At 48.4% G+C, this 16,655-nt stretch overlaps 1 protein-coding gene across 1 annotated transcript in view; it reads left to right on the top strand.

The window, feature by feature from the left end:
- Positions 1-228: 228 nt before the first annotated feature.
- The window catches only part of LOC115383624 (potassium voltage-gated channel subfamily H member 7-like), a 54,218-nt gene continuing 37,791 nt past the window's right edge, over positions 229-16,655 (top strand). Inside the window, exons 1-2 of the mRNA XM_030085756.1 lie at positions 229-482; positions 2,166-2,396. Coding sequence (XP_029941616.1) covers positions 407-482; positions 2,166-2,396 — 307 coding nt within the window. The 5' untranslated portion in view covers positions 229-406. The remainder of the gene's footprint in view (positions 483-2,165; positions 2,397-16,655) is intronic.

Below are 16,655 nucleotides of genomic sequence, written 5' to 3'. Positions count from 1 at the left end.
TGGCACAAACGGAGCTTTCGAGGAGCGGCGGTGCGATGCTGGCGGAGCCGCGGTGCGCCTTTCTGTCCAGCGGCGGCGAGGCGCGGCGCGCACGATGCGCTCTCCCGGGGACGCGTCGGAGGAGCTGAAATAAGGGAAACACGGGGGCCGGGGGGCAGCAGGAGGAGGCAGGGGCAGGCAGGCAGGCAGGCAGGCAGACAGACGGGAGGACGGGGGGCGGGAGGGTTTGCGCTTTCTTCCGAGGATGACTGAGTGGTGACAAAGGGGGCAGAAAACGGGGAGCCCCTCTGGCTTCGCTCCGACACCAACTTGACGGTTTATTATCAGGAGGAGGAGGTTTGATTTATCCACCTGGACACCCGAAGATCTTGGATTTTCGGGAGGCGGTGGCAGCGGTGGGGGAACCATGCCGGTCCGGAGGGGTCATGTCGCGCCACAGAACACATTTCTGGGAGTAATCATACGGAAATTTGAAGGACAAAGTGAGTCTTATCTTCAGTGTGTGTGCGTGTGCGCGCGCGCGCGTGTGTGTTGGTGGTGGGGGGGTTGCTGCCTGGCTTTTGTGTCTGCGTCCTCACTCTTATTCCATCATTATTGGGCCCTTTCCTCCACATCGGGGGTGCGATAACAGAACAGCAGTTTGGCCACTTGCGCATCTCTTTGTGCGTTTCTCTAAACTGAAAACAATAAGGCTCTCAGATGTGTTCTTTCGCATAAAAAAAAGGCATAAACTGGGGATTCACAATAACTTAAGAGTCTGCATGCATAATGGGATTTAATGTTCTTCTGTTTTCTGCGTGTTTTTGTCAATAATGATGGAACAATGATGAACACAGTCGCAAAATAGTGATGATTTATACTATTCTCATCTGTTTTTAAATATATTCCTTTTGATCTACTTTTGAAAGCTTCTTCTGCTAATACTGAATACATTTTATTTTATTTTATTTTAATTTTTCTACTTTTTAAATAAAGGAGCACTTCATGTTAATATGAATGTTATTATTATTGTTAATGAAGCATAGTATTTCTCAATAGCTGCTAAAAAAAAGGTGAGATTTAATGGCCTGGTGCTCCTCCCACTCTGTTTACATGTTTTATGACTAATGTTAGATCCTTATATTATATTCCGAATAAGTAAAATTCATTCATTAAGAAAATAGAAGATAGAAATTGAGTAAATCCCTTCCTATTCCCAGTTATTTCACCACGTCAGTGCAGTGCTGTACACAGAGATCTGCTGTAAAATACAGTAAAAGTCCAGAAAGCTGCACTTTAGAGTGAACAGCAGCTTTTATTTAGCATCTTTGACTCATGGATCTCCTCTATCCTGGTCAAGTGCATCTCAGGAGAAGCATTTAAAGCCAGCAGAGAGCGGATCGGCTCACAGGTTAGCCTCAAACGCCTGCGGGCTCAACCCTCTGCAGAGACGAGGCTCACGTTTGAACTCCACACAGAAAGCACTGGAACCGCTGCAGAGCGACAGTCCTAACCGCTGCACCACTGCACAGCCCCAACACCTCGCTGTGGATTCCTCTGTGAGGAAAAGCTGTGATTTTGGTTTGCTCGGTTCCACCTTTGCATGAGATTTGATTGTATGATTAGCATGTAAAGTGTTTATTTAACACATATTTCGATTTATGGCATTAAAATGCATTAAAATATTGAATTATTTAGCAGTTCTTTATTCAGGTTTACTGCTTCTTCATGAATTTAATTAGCTTAACAAACAAGAGTGCATTTTAACAGTTATATTTAAATTATGATTGGAAAAGGCGTCCCACTGACCCCCGACCCCTGCTGTTCAAGCTCTCCTGCGCCCCCTATTGTGGGCCTAAGCCACAGTTTGAGAACCACTGGTTTAATTGCTTCCATAAACTACCTTTAAATTGTCTTCAGTGCAGCTTTATTTCATCAGAAATCCTGGACGTCGGTGTCGGAGGGATCCCATCTGACTCAGCCGTTCTCTTTAGTTTCATCTCTCATTCAGCGGATCAGCTGATTCCCCACGTTTGTGCAAAGTAATGAAGGATAATCCGCCGTAAACCCATTTCCTCCCACCTCCGCTCGTCAGAGGAAAGCGTTAGCCGCGCGCCGCGTTTGAATCACCCCCCCCCCCCCCCGGCCTTCTTCACGCAGACGTTCTCCTCCTCCCTCCCCCACAGACAAGAAGTTCATCATCGCCAATGCCCGGGTGCAGAACTGCGCCATCATCTACTGCAACGACGGCTTCTGCGAGATGACGGGCTTCTCCCGGCCGGACGTCATGCAGAAGCCGTGCACCTGCGACTTCCTGCACGGGCAGTTCACCAGCCGCCACGCCGTGGCCCAGGTGGCCCAGGCGCTGCTGGGGTCCGAGGAGCGCAAGGTGGAGATCACCTACCACCGCAAGGACGGTGAGTGCTGCCCACCACACCCACCACGCGCATCCGCACACTCCCAGGATTCATGTCTGAGTCCCTCCAGAAAGACACGTGCACGGAAATAGAAATACGGCAGTCCGTCCACAGATTAGAGGTGTTTACAGAGCGATTCAGAGCAAATCCACCTGAATTCAGGAAGACTTAAGAAATGAAAAAAGCACTGAAAATATCGTCTGCAAGGACAAGTCGTTCTGAGACATTCTGAGACATTTTAAGTATTTTTTGTTCTATTCAGCACCTCAGTGCTTCCTGCTAAGAAATTCCACATGTTCCCCTAATGCCTGGCGCTGCAGAGTGGACGCAGAGCGACTTTTTCCCGTGTCTGCCGCGACGCAGCGGGCCATTTTTCGTTCTGACTCAGCTCTATTCGGAGCGTTCGCCGCCACACGTTTTAGATAAACCCGGAGAAGCGGCTGTGAAGGATTCCTCTGCTGACACACGCAGCGTCGAAACGGTGCAGGTGTGGGACGACTGCAGCGGGAGTTCATTAGCTCCCGCACCCCGGAAGGATGTAGCCCACCTCCCCGAAGACTCCGGCGAAGATCTGCGTCTGTCCTCTTCCTCCCTCCTCCTCCTCCTCCTCCTGCATATGCCGCTCGTGAACACTGAGCGCAGATCACGACTTTGCCTGACAGCTGGTGTTGCCTTGACGAGTCTCCGGCGCTTAAAAAACCGCCACATCAGCTGCTGCTGGTCAAGCAGAGCTCACATTGGTGACCTCTAACAAGTCTTCCACGTCGGCGGCGCACCTTCCACGGCGGTCGCTTTCCCGGTGAACGCTGAGACAGGAAGTCACTCACGGCTATGATAAAGCGCTGCGACTGCTCCTCACTCGTCTTCCAGTAGAAAGTTATTGAGCCTCTCTTGTCGGTGATGGTCTCTTTTACAGTCTGGAATCCATAGAAGTCATTTGCATGATTCATAAATGAATATTTCAGCAGACATATGAATATTTTATATCATATACATGAAGCCAGGCGTCACACGATCGGCTGTAACAGAGGAACTGAGAGCAGTTTAAAGGCGTGTTTACCAGCATTGTTTCATATTCCACACACTGCCTCTGCACATCATGGCTGTAAATTCATCCAGCTCATGTATTTTTCTCTTCTCGAGCTTTTAATTGTTCTTCTGAAAGTGATTTTTTTTTTTTTCCTCCAGTCTGTCGGAGATTCACTCAATGCAAGAAGGAAATTAATGGTGAATCCTGTCAAAGTGAATTACAGTATCAGGAGAATAAGTGCTACTTGTAGATTGTGGAACGTTCTCAGTGTATTTTAGTACTTTTTGACATTTATAGTGCGTCTTAGGAGAGCAGGTAAGAATATATTAGAGAAGCCGAAGGGAAAGACGTGTTGTTGATGAGGTCGATAACGGGTGAAAGCGGTAGTTTCCTCTGAGACGTGGATGTGAGAGAAATGTAGGGATAATAGCTGAAGGGGATTCGGGGGGTGAAGGTTGAAGCTTCTTTTCTCGGAGGAGCCTTCTTCTCCAACCTGCACCCCTTGAAACTGTCAAAACCCAAAAAGCAGCCTTGTTTTGTATTGTATTTGTTGACCTTTCACTATTTTTGACAAAAGAAACTAGTAAAAAGTGAAACAAAGTAGTTCTTTTTAAGCCCCTTTTAAAGGAAAATGTCTTTTTTTCCCCCCCGTGTTTCATTTCTCTTGTTCTAAATTGACTGAATCTGACACCATTTTGAAGAAAAGGTCTAAATGAAACTGAACAAAAGAAGTCTGCGAAGGCCAGCCTTTCAATTTTCACTCCCTGAACTGATCTCCCAGAACTCTTCAAGACCTGTGCTGGCTCACGTCAGCGTGGAAGGACGTTCTCCACCACATTCAAAATAGAAATGTCAGATTTACCAACCTGCAGCCGCCCTGTAAAAGTTCCTCTTGTTGGGAGATCCCAGTTGACAGAGTCTTGAAGGAACTTTCATCAGACATCTTGTTTGTTCTGCAGGACTTGCTGGTCTGTGCTCCCGCGGGTGACCTGTGTTATGCAACAACAACACATCTTAAAATCTCGTGGGAACACTTTCTGAACTAATTAGGCAAACGTGTGTTCTTTAAAGGCCTTCAGAGGTGAACTGAACCGGTGGATTTTGGTATGGATCTGATTTGAATGGAAGGCGTTTCTCTTGTGATGGTAGAGCTTCACCCCGGAGTGTTTTGAGAAAGCAGGATTTAGCTATGTTCAGCTTGGTGGTTGCAGGTGTGCTGCCCCCCCCCCCCTACTTCCACCTCCTGGGGCGGTTCTTTGTCTGCCAAGACGAGCCGGCGGTTCAGTCCACATCGATCCTCGGTGCAAACAGCATTAATGAGGACACAAATACCTTCATGTTGCATTGATCTTCAAAACCGGTGCACTGGAGAGGGGAAATCAATCGACCGGCCGGTCCTCGCGGGGGCCTTGATAAAAAGAACCGGGGGGGCTTCTGACTGTCCGACCCTGCGGCCTCATTACCATTCAGTATCCGGTGCCCCTAATTACCTCGGTGTTTTCCTCTCAGCCGACTCGCAGGCTCTCCTGGGAAGGTCAAACACCTGTTTGCTGGCTATAATCTCCTTTTTGGAATAAGCACACATGGCGTAACTCCTGCATGCTTAATCAGCCTCTGACCCTATTTTTTCAAAATGGAAATATCTCTCTCTCCAGTGTTTCTCTTTTTTCAATCTTTGACCTCACAACTTTCTCTGATCGGGCAGACTTCACCACCTACAGTCCCTCCTTTGTCGACGGAATTGGGATTCCGGCGGAAATGTCATTGCGGAAAGCTTACTGCTCCCCTCACCGTGGGCCATTGGGGGTTTCTGCAAGCCAATCTTCTTCCGTTTAATCCTGCGGCCCGGGGTCGGCATAAATGCATCGCCCGCTGTCCTTTACGGTCCGTGAAGGAGATTGTGCCTGTCAGCACGATCTGTGGCTTAATGCTTTATGATTTGTGCCATCGCCGAAACCACCGGTCGTTTTGCCTTCCGCCTCTGTGACCTCGAAGCGACAAGCGACTGTCATCAAAGTGGCAAAAGTTGCTTGGAGAGCTCTGTGCTTTGACACTTACGTCCTAAAATATTTACTGCCATGGCTCCGTCAAACAGCTCTCAAGCCTCAAAGTTGATGCTGACGCCGTAATGCACAGAGTCGTCTGCGTACAGTGGAGTGTTTGGGAACTAGTGTCAACCTTATCTGGCTTTGACAAGTGTCAAGTTAGTCAACTTTGAAAACATGCAATCACAAACAGATAAATGTGCAGATAAGGCTGGTAGAAGAGTGAACATTGGGATATGTTGCTCATGGTTCAGATCGTAGGATCTACTCATTATAATTTACCGAAGCAGTTGGTTGTATGTATAGCACTGACGCTGCTGGGGAATATAGTCCTAAAACTCTTCATTCTCTTTCACGCTGCCATCTTGAAACCAAAATAAAACTTGGTTCAAAGTTTCAGATGGTGGATTTGAGCTGTCTCCCTTGTAATGTGAGTGACGTCCTCGCTAACTGAGCTCGACGTGTTCTGCACAGATCAGGCGTCGCCTTGAAGGACGTGGCCGAGCGCTTCCGTCGTCCTGCTTCGCTTTTCCTGTCATCTTGCAGATATGAGTTCCTGACTAGCAGACCAAACGAACCTTTGAGACACTTTGACGCTGTGAAATTCTCACAAACGTCTCCGGGATTCCAGATTAACCTGAATGTCCCTCAGAGTCTGACTCAACGTTTGGGTCAGCAGCAGCGACGCCTTTGAAGTACTTTGATGAGGAAGGATGTGCAGACGGAGCCGGCAGAGATGACACCGTAAAAAGAAGAAAAAGCAGAGCGAAAACCAGCGCTGGCGAAACATTTGTGACGCTGCGAGTGCGGCGTCAGCAGCTGAACGTTCTCCGAGTGAAGCTGGACATCCAAAAGCAGCGTTAAATGAACACATGAAAAGACTCATAAAGTGTTGGGCCGATTCTCCAGTGTCCTGTCCACTCATCAGAAAAATTCTGCAAAGGATAGAACAACACAGAAGGTTTAGTAGGATAACGCTTTTCCCCAAAATGCTCGTCAAAGTGAATGTCCTCTGAAATTAGCAGCATAGAAAGAAGAAGTGACTCATTCATCTCTATGGAAACATATTTATTAAAAAAGTTAACCTGAAGCTGGTTGAGCCGTCAGAAAAAGCAGCAAAACTCAGAAATAGACGTGCGAACTTCAGCGTGATGATCAACCGCAGCTGAGAAACAGATGATCCCCCAGATTATCAGAGATTTTAGGCTCATTTACCGTCTGCAGCCCATTAAAAAGCTAACGCTCCATTATTCGGCTGGATCATGGTGGGAATGACATTACTTTACATGCACCCTGCTGCTAATGACTCCATTCAGCTTGTACGTTTATTTTTCCAGGTTAAAGTACTTAAATCCTCTTGTTCTGCCTCCCCGTTCAGGAGAATAGTCACACGTCAAAGCAACCGCACTCCGGGTCCCAGACACCCATACGCTGGGCTCACGGTGGAAGCTCTCACTTTGCAAATTGCAACTGAGACTGAAAATGTCACGCTATAAATAGATTAAAGTTGGTTGTGCTTCACTGATGCTCACCGAGATTAAAGATTTTCTTTTCCTTTCCACCCTCGCATTTAGAATGTCTCACATAAACGCAGGAACATTAAGAAATAAGAGCACTTGGAGCTGTTCCTGAATTAAATAGTGTTTGTAATCAATGGAAAGCAATGAGGCAAAATAGAATGTTTATGGGGAGAGAGAGTGAAACTACGGTGGCCCATGAGATACGCAAAAAAGGCAAAAGCTACACAAGAACCAACATACAACGAGTGACAATCCCAGTTCAAAGGTCACGAGACTTTATGAGACTTTATCTATTTCTTTATTTATTTGTTTATTTATCTAAAGGAATTAAATCAATGATGGTAAGATTTTCCCTGAGAAGACCCGGCGTTCCTCTTTTCAAAAGTTTCAATCGTTTTCATCTCTTTAAATCCTTGCGGAATGTTTCCTTTGAGGAGAAAGTGAAGATGTACTTTGGCTATGAAAATAATCCCAGATCATTAGCATCATGAACCGGCGAGGCTCTGCTGCGCTCGGAGGGTGTGAAAGTCGTTTCGTCACAGCTCCGTGACTTTCATGAACCTCGTCCTGACTCATTTTCCTCTCTGCAGCTGCTGTGCACACGCTACGTTTTTTTTCTCCCCCCCTGACTCCGCCTCTCCGCTCGGCTCATATCAAACCAGTCAACTCTTTCTGCTTTCGTGCGGCGCTTCATGTCGCCCGGGGCTGAGAGCCGGTCACAGAACGGACCGTAACACCGGTGCTCCACTCGTCCTTCCAGAGTGTGGGCAAGCTGAAGTGCAGAACTGATGGGTCTGTTTGACGTCAGCGCGCTTCACGCCGTCACCTGTTGGTCGGTTCACGTCCTCGAGTCAACTGTGGTTATATTTTACCGCATTTTGCATACTTTATGGTGGTCGGAGCTGCTTGAACCCTCCTGTTAGACTGTTTAAGACCGTTTAGGAAGATTTGGAAAAGATTTCAAAGTCTGCCAAATCTCAACTGATCGTGTATTACACAGAACGCACGATAGTCATGGGAAATGACTGGAAATGGTCTAATACGATCACTGCACCGATCATATCAGGGTGAAATCCTGTGGATCAACCTCTCAGTGTCACTTATTATGGTCACAGTCATGGTGATTTATTGTAAAAACACTGTACCGATCATTTCAGGTTCTTTGCATGATAAGTTTTGGGAGTCCACCATGGAAAAAAAAAAAACACTGAAGTGAGAAATTACATTGTAGTGGAGTTTCACTGTCTGAGAATGAAGAGAAAAACACTGGAGTTGTAGTATCGGGGGTTGTTTTGAGTAAATTTTACAGGATGTGGATTGGATTAACTCAGTATTTCATCGAAAGACAAAATCATAAGTTTGAAAAAAATACTGTAAGATTAACTCTTTATTCATTGTGGTTTGATATAAAGCCACTTTGGGGTCATCCATCCATCAGTTTTCTGAGCCGCTTCATCCAGCCCCTGGACAGTTCGCCGGTCTGTCGCAGGGCGATACATATAGACAGACAACCATTCACTCTCACACCTAAGGCCAATTTAGGGTGACCAATTAACCTGACATGCATGCTTTTGGACCGTGGGAAGAAGCCGGAGTACTCCACACAGAAAGGCCCCGAACCCCAGCTGGTGCTTGAACCAAGGACCCTTCTTGCTGTGAGGCAAGAGTGCTATTCACTGCTCCACCGTGCGGCACTTTGGGGTCTGAAAATATTAATTTAATGTTTCCAGTAGTTAATTAAAAACTCTTGATATTCATGGTGAGCATGTTGAGCTTCCTTGCTATTGTAGATAAAATCCTGGTGTTGAAACAAGTATTCAATCATGAATACAGAAACCAAGGTTTCTTTTTGGCTTCTTTGTTTCCTATTCAAATTGACTTTTGAGTCACTCTATTGCACGATATATTTAATTATGTAACACAAATTTTATCAGGTTTGAATAAGATGGAAAACAAATGATACTGAATTAAAAAGAAGTGTGTCGTCTGCATAAAATGATGCCGAAATTACACTGAAAACAACGGTTACAAGAACAGAGCCTTGTGGGACTCCGCTACCTCCTCGTCCTGGCTGGAATATAGATGTTCTCAGTGTGGTTTGAGTGGTTGTTACAGGCCGTAATTCAGTGTATTTGCAATAATTAATTAGTGAGACAGTGTTGACAGATGATGATACAGCGCTGTGGCTTGGAAAGCGCGCTCTGTAAAAAACTGCTGTGCAAACAAGATAAGCTCTTCGCCTGCAGCCTCTTTCACGTTCTCAGGTTCACGCTGGACAGCTTGTTTTCCCTGAAAAACATGAGTTGGGGGTGGGGGGGGGGGGGGGGGGGGGGGGGGGGGCTGCAGAGAAAGGAAGGAGGCAGAGGTGGGAACACATAGACAGAATTAGTCACTTAAATGAGCCGGTGGGGGAGCGACACTGAAAGGAGCGCTCAGCCTTTTACAAAGTGTGTGTGAGAGTGTGTGAAGAGCAGCTGAAGGTGCTGCAGAGGGAGAAATCAGGTGCAGCTGAATATCAGATGGCTTCTTCCATTGCAGGAACGCCCTTTTGAAATGAGTCCAGCAGCTTGAGAGCCGCTTCAATTATGGATGGCCCCAGTTTTCTTTCGACACCCTTTGTCTGCCTGCCTGTGACGAGATGCCGGGCGCCTCTTTGGTAACGAGCCCATTAAATCCTCACCTGTGTCGCCGGCGAGGGAAACCCGGTCAGGCAGCGTCGTTGTGTTCGGTTTATTTCATGAAAACAGCAAGATGGCCAGCATGGTCAGCTGGTAACTTCTTTCATGCTATTTGATAAGATTATAAATGTTAGCTATCACTCATGATATCTCTGATAAAACTCCCATGGAGGAGCTGGGTGCTGTATAGAAACTGCAGTTTGTCGAAGAATAAATTAAAACGGTTTAATTGTCATTTTCCAAAGCTAAGCTGAGCCTGCTCAGGTCCAGACGTAGAGAGGCTGCAGATGGTGAGTGTGATTTACGGCTGTCGAGCTGGCTCTCATCACGAGCCTCAGAGAGGGCAGCGTAATAAGCAAACACGCACACACACACATATACACACACACTCTGCCAGCCTGAAGTGACGGGGACAGATTCATGTTGTAGCGAAGCCTTCGATTTTCCCCGAGCTCGCAGCTCGCACTCCATCTCGTTTATAATGAGGCTCTTCAGAGGCCGTGCAGGCTGCAACCGTCACACTCCGGCTGTTTGTCTGCAGATTTGTTGCGAATCTCGTTGGTTACTGTAAAAACCGAGCGATTTAACCCGCGAAACAGACCTGGATTCTGTAAACAACACACGACTCAGGCTGCAGAAGAGACTCAGAAAGACTCTGGTTTGGAGTCTCTCGCCTCCGTCTGGACTCCTCAGCATCTGAGGCTCGTCACGGTCACACTCAGGCTCCTCTGTGAGTCACATCAAGCCGATTCAAAGCTTCGGTTTCAATTCTGAATTTCTCAGAATGACTGGATTGAAGGAAAAACCTTTTATTCCAGGTAGAAACGTTCCAGAGAGGCAGATCTGACGCACGGAGGCGATGCCACTTCAGGTTTTCAGCTGTTGCGTCTTCACACGTCTGTCCCGATCTGCAGCAGAAGCGTCTCCCGGTACAGAGCAGCATGGCGTCGTCCTAGTAACCGCTGAAAGAGCGCTGGTGCATCAGCGCGCCTCTCAGATCCATCCTGGCATGTGTGCCTGTGGCGCCGGGAGCTGGAGAACAGAACGACCGGGCCCTGATCGTGTGTGTGTGTGTGTTCTGGACTGTGACCGTTACTGTCATGATCACATGCGCTGGTGTGCGTGGTTCGTGAATTCCGAAGGAGCGAACAACATCAACAAGGTTTTTGTAAGTAGCTTCTGATCTCCGGGATCGTCATGAAGCGACAGTGTGTTCATTGAAAGTGTCTGGGATCAAGTTGAGCCGAGTGGAAACATGGACAGCTGAGCAGCGCATGTGACACTGAGATCAGCGCTTTATTATTGATAACTTTGTTTTTCACTCTGGAGACCTGCGGCTCGGTTTTAACAGCACGTCTTCAGAAGCTCGAACAGCTCCTTCATTTTCTCATCCTTGGTTTTCGGAATCGATTAGGGCCGCACACTTAATGTGCGGCGAGGGGGTTGGTGGATCGATACCCCCCCCCCCCCCCCCCCCCCCCCCCCCCCCCCACCCACACACACACACACACCTGCTGTCGGGGCCATTCCTCACAGTCACCAAGCTTGACACCGTTTATTCCCAGAAGGCCGAGGCGCCGTCGTGATGTGATGCCTCTGAGGGTGAGGGTTCGCCTCGGGTTTCCTTGCAGGGGCATTAAAAATGTGAAAGATTAAAAAAAAAAAAAAAAAAGGTGTGGGGGGGGGGATTGAAATCTTCTCCAAGCAGACACGCAGGTATAGCAGCCGTTTAAGCTGCGCTGCAGGAATGAAATCTCCTCCGGGGCGGAGGGGAGGAGATGTGGGTCAGTCCGGTGGTGGATCTATGGATTAAGCCCACTGGTGCTGCCATTATGTGATGATATTACAGCAAACAGAGAGTAAACGGTCTGATGGAGCCCCTCCCTCCCTCCTCCTCCTCCTCCTCTTCCTCCTCCTCACCTCCTGCCCCCCCTCCCCCCCTCATCTCCTCCCATTCATGTTGATGAAACCTCCGGCTTGTCACGCGAGCGCAGCTGTGGATTCATCGCGTCTCACTCGTGATCGTATTTGTTCATGATTTCACTCCGTGATCTCCCCCCCCCCCCTCCCCTTCTCATTCACAGATATATAAACATCACATCTGTGAATGAGCAGCCATTGTTGTTGTTTTTTTAATGTTTTTTCCCCTCCGTTCACTCGATGGCGTGCTCTACGGATTGTTTTCATTCACGCTGCCTCAGGTTCACGTTTGGCCTTTTTTTTTTTTTTTTTTCCTCGCATCACGGGAAGGGTTTCAATCGTGACGCCTGTATTTGGAGTGTTTTGGAAGGGATTTCCCTTTTCTGCTTTGAAGGAGGGGAGCGCGGCTCGGATCATCCTCATTACCAGAGGGATTTATCTCCATCAGAGCTGCGACTTCAAAGAAAAGGCCGTCCTGCTTGATATCTCTCCCGTGTGTCCTGACCGCCGTGTCTGCGTTGGAGCTCTGCGACGTGAACATTTTGGGCAGGGTGATATATTGCCAGTTCCTCCCTGCTGAACGAGCTCCCGGAGCTTCGCGCTCTTCTGTCGTTTTGACCTAAATGAACCGAACACCGGCCGTGCAGCGCAGAGCGTGGCGTCGAGCCCCTCGAACGGCCTGCGGCCGCCGGCCGGGTTCACGGCCCGTCCGGCTCTCACATTATCAAACCACAGCTCCGCTCTGATATATTCCTCCGAGGCCCGGGATTCGTCTCTGTCCTCCTCATGAAGTCTGCCCGGTGTTAGAAACGCCGCAGATCGTGCTCGTGCTTATTTGATTTCTCCTGGTTCGGCAGGTGGATGTACAGAACACATGTCTGAGGAGCCACCGCAGCGTGGGACATGACATATAAATATAAATTGCTTGTCTGGGAGCCCTTCGGGCCTCGGCGGACTCCTACGTGAGCGCCCACCGCGCATCTGAGTGATGCTGTAATAGCTTCTGCTTGTATCGATGCGAAACGTGTCTCAGGAGATCGCACCGGCTTGACGCTGAGCAGACGCGGTCTGGTCGAATCTAGATGTACAGTAGAATAGATGACGTTTTTAAAGTGTCTTTCTTATTGGCTGACGCTCAAATGAAGTCCCTTTGTCTTACGGCCCTTGAAGGCCTCACCTGCATTGACGTGTGCTACATATGACTTCCTGGCAGAAGTTTACAGATGTTCCTTGCAGAAGCCACATTAAGACAGTCGCTCTGCGTTTCACACCTGGCAACATCGAATAAATTACCAGCCGCACGGCTTTAATATCCTTTTTTAAAAACGTGATCATTTACAAAAAAATGGATTTTCCCCACATGTCCCGACAAGCGCGCTCGCTTCACGCGCCATCTGTCCATTTTGTCTTTCTGCACATTAATGCTCGGCGTACTTCTGGCGCCGTTCACCGCGCGCTCCCCGATCTCCCCGATAACCTTCCGCAGCGCCGTTTTCCAAAGCATCAGACACACATTTTTGTTCTTTTTCTTTTTTTTTTTTTAACCTGAAAATTACCGTCAAATGCAGCCATGTTAACACTCACATATCGAGATTTTTTTTCTCACTTCTAAAACTAATTAAAGTGGAGGAATGTTTGAGAACTCCAGGCTTTTTCCAACACTTCTGTAAACAGCTGATCGCCGCGTGGCGGGCAGGTGAGGCAGCATGTGGCGACGGGTGCACAGCGAACAGTTGGAGAAATGGAGGATAATGACACATGAAATTAAAGAACACCAGCGAGAGCGATCACATAGAATGATTCAACCGAGAGAACAGGGAAGATAACAGGACTCTAAATCTACCAGCATGTTTCTGCAGATGTGTTTTAGCCACTTGCTTCTCTTTCTTCTGGCTAATCGTAGCTTCTCTTCCTCAAACTAGAATCGAGGAGACCTTAACGAGTTTAACCCGGCGTTTCCCAGCATCCTGCAGCGATCTGACCCGGGCATGGTTGGCGGCCCGCCGCACAAAGCTTCTGCGGCCCCCGGTGTGGCAGCTGATGATATTGTAACCCCCTCCCGGATAAGGCAGCGCTCTCCCCGCCGGATTAGAGAGCTGCCATCAGCTCCGAGAAACAACCCGATGTTCCCAGCGGAGGGAAAGGATCACGTTTCCCTGGAATGACACACACACACACACACACACACACACACACACACACTCTCATACACACACAATAAGCCTTTCTCCTTTTGAGAGAGGTCAGCTCTAAATATTTAACTAGTCAGATATCCCCAAGCTCGTTCGTCCATCCTCCGAGTCCGGGTCGTTTCTCCAACTGAAGTTGAATTTTTAGTCGAAACTGAAAATTGGGATGCAGCTGCCGCCTCCTGATCGCTTCCTGACAAGGTCAGACATTAGAAAACAGCCACATGGTTCAATACGCTCTCCAGTCAGTGTATATAATCTGCTGTCATCTTGTCATTTTTGTATATCGTGACCTGCAGATACTTTAAGTTTCTGGCTCTCGGTCAAAATGTGAGACTTCAGAATGAATGGCGGCTGATGGGAGGAAAGAGGGCGGCGTCCTCGAAACCCTAAGTAATCTAATTACAGCACAAACAAGAGGCGAAAACACATGCTTGCCAGAGCTGATGTGAGTTAGAATCAAGAGAAAGAGCAGAAAACAAATCCCTTGGTTTTTGTTTGGTCTTCACCATCAACCGTATTGGGGAAAAAAAATAGGACGAAGGAGTGAAAGTTAATGCCAGAAATGTATATTTAGTGTGTAAATGTCTCACTGTAGGCTCCCAGTTCTCTGAAGTGGAAACCCAAGAATTGAGACGCTGCTTGCAGGATACGCGGCGGTTTATCGTCAGCATGCCACCTGAACCGCGCTGATCAGCAGGCGGGTTGTTGTTCAGGCGCCGCCCCTCACGAACTCACCGTTTGCCTCACCTCGCTGTGTAAGGTCAAAGAGGAGGCAGTGACACGCACCTGCAGCGCGGAGGGGCTCCGCTGACGCCCGGATAACTCGATTTGACGACCGTTAGCGGCGGCGAGGATCCTCCTCGCTGACACGTCACCGCGACCCCGCTCACATCTCTGTCTCACACACACACACACACGCACACACACGCGCACGGTGTGGTCCAGTAATCACAGCCGCCAACCTCATGCACGCAGCGCCGCGCTCACCAGCACACGTCCAGCCGCTTTTTTAATTATTGATAGTGGAAATGGAATCGAATGAAATTTCCAGCGTGTTGAAACGGGAACTCCCCGGCTGTTTGCCGCTCCGCTTCGGTAACGTGTCGGAAGCGACTCGGTTCAGGTCTGCAGGACGACGCATCTTTACAGATCGCAGATTGTTTTAGGCTGAGCTACTTCATGCTGCTTGGTTCTGTTCTGCACCGCCTGCTGCACTGCATATTTCTTATAATGTATATATGAAACGGAACAATAGATAATAATGGAGGAAGCTTTAGGATTTCAGTAATTATAGTTTTCTCAGCAAGTTTTTAACCGAGCGGTGGTTTTATCCGATAAAGTCACAATAATAAATCCATAAGTAGGATTATTTCTCTATGCATTGGGCTTAGCTTGTAGATAAATGCTGTTTTCTCCAAAGTATGGAAGTATTTAAACACTGGGCGTTGGCCGGGAAAAGAACTGTCTGAAGCTCAATCAACTTTAAGATAGAGCTCCTTTAAACATTAGCCATTACATTATAGTCAATATCAGATCAATTAGATGCATTTAGCTTCTATGTGTGTACTTAATAAAGTGGTTGTCTTTTATTTTTTGTCGATGTAAAAAAAAATACACAAAAGAGAGGGAGCTGAGAAGAGCTGCGCAAGTATCGCATGATAGATTAACATCATCAGCGTAAGTGTTTGTATTTCTCTCAAGTCGTAACGTGACTGCAGTAATCCACAGTGTCATAGTGTGATTAGCTGACATGGTGAAGTTCAGGGGAGCGATCTGTGAGCGAGAAGACTGAGCGTGACGCCCGTCACCGTTTTACAGCGGAGTGTTGAGAACTGCAGCTTCAAATGAGCCTCTGCCTATTCACACAACGCTGATAGTGTGATTAATGGAGGTTCGGAAGGGGCTGAAGACACTTCCTCCCGTGTGTGTGTGTGTGTGTGTGTGTGTGTGTGTGCTGAAAGCCAGGCTCGGTGGGAACAGTTGGTCACCAGTCGGTGCTGCCAGCGTCCTCGTCTGATCTCCGTCTTCAGCTGTTCTGCTGGAGGTCAAAAGTCCACCGAATGTGAAAGACGTCACTGTGTTGGTCTGAGCGGACGTCCGTACCCCCCCCCCCACCCCCCACCCCCCACCCCCCAGCTCCACAATCGTAATCGTGTTGACTCCGTGGCTAATGTCGTCATCCGAACGGTTTTAATTTGAGCCACGCTGAAGACAAACTGGCGTGGAGGTGACTTTCTTCCTCTAATCTTTGGGTTTATCTGACTGAAAACCGATCTGACGCTGCGGCGTTCAAAGGAGACCCCCCCCCCCCCCCACACACACACACCCCCCCACACCCCCGTCGACTCCCTCCCTCCCCTTCCGTTTCCTTCGTGCTGCGACTCTGGTGCCAGCGCCACGGCGTCCGGCTGTGCCGTCGTCCTGCCGAGCCATCTGCGTTAGCGGCAGATTACCAGGTAGCCGTGTTAATCCAGGTGGGGCCGCGGGCGCGTGGGCCAGGAAATGAAGCCCGCTGGAAAAATGTTTAAATCGATAAGACCCCACGTTTCCTCTCGGGCTTAAGGCTTGACTTTGACACACCGGCCGAGAGCAAACAGCGCGCCGGCAATGCAACCGGCTTATCAAGCGCTTACACAATCCTGAGAGAACATCAGCTCAGCCCAGGGAGAACGGCGGCTTTTTCAACTGCTTTCAATGCGTCTGACGGCGTCGGGTGTTAGTTACTCTTTCCTCCCGAGCAGTTTTAAACCTGGAGATCCTGTGAGATCCATTTGCCCACAGTCATCGAGGTTTTGCACTAATTTCACTTGTTGCAGTTGCTTGAAAATACAACAAATTCCGCCCTTTTTTTGGACAAAACCAGGTTCAGATTTG

This window comes from Salarias fasciatus (assembly GCF_902148845.1).
Source record: "Salarias fasciatus chromosome 23 unlocalized genomic scaffold, fSalaFa1.1 super_scaffold_20, whole genome shotgun sequence".
NCBI lineage: Eukaryota > Metazoa > Chordata > Actinopteri > Blenniiformes > Blenniidae > Salarias > Salarias fasciatus.
This window is presented reverse-complemented; position numbering and strand designations above follow the sequence as displayed.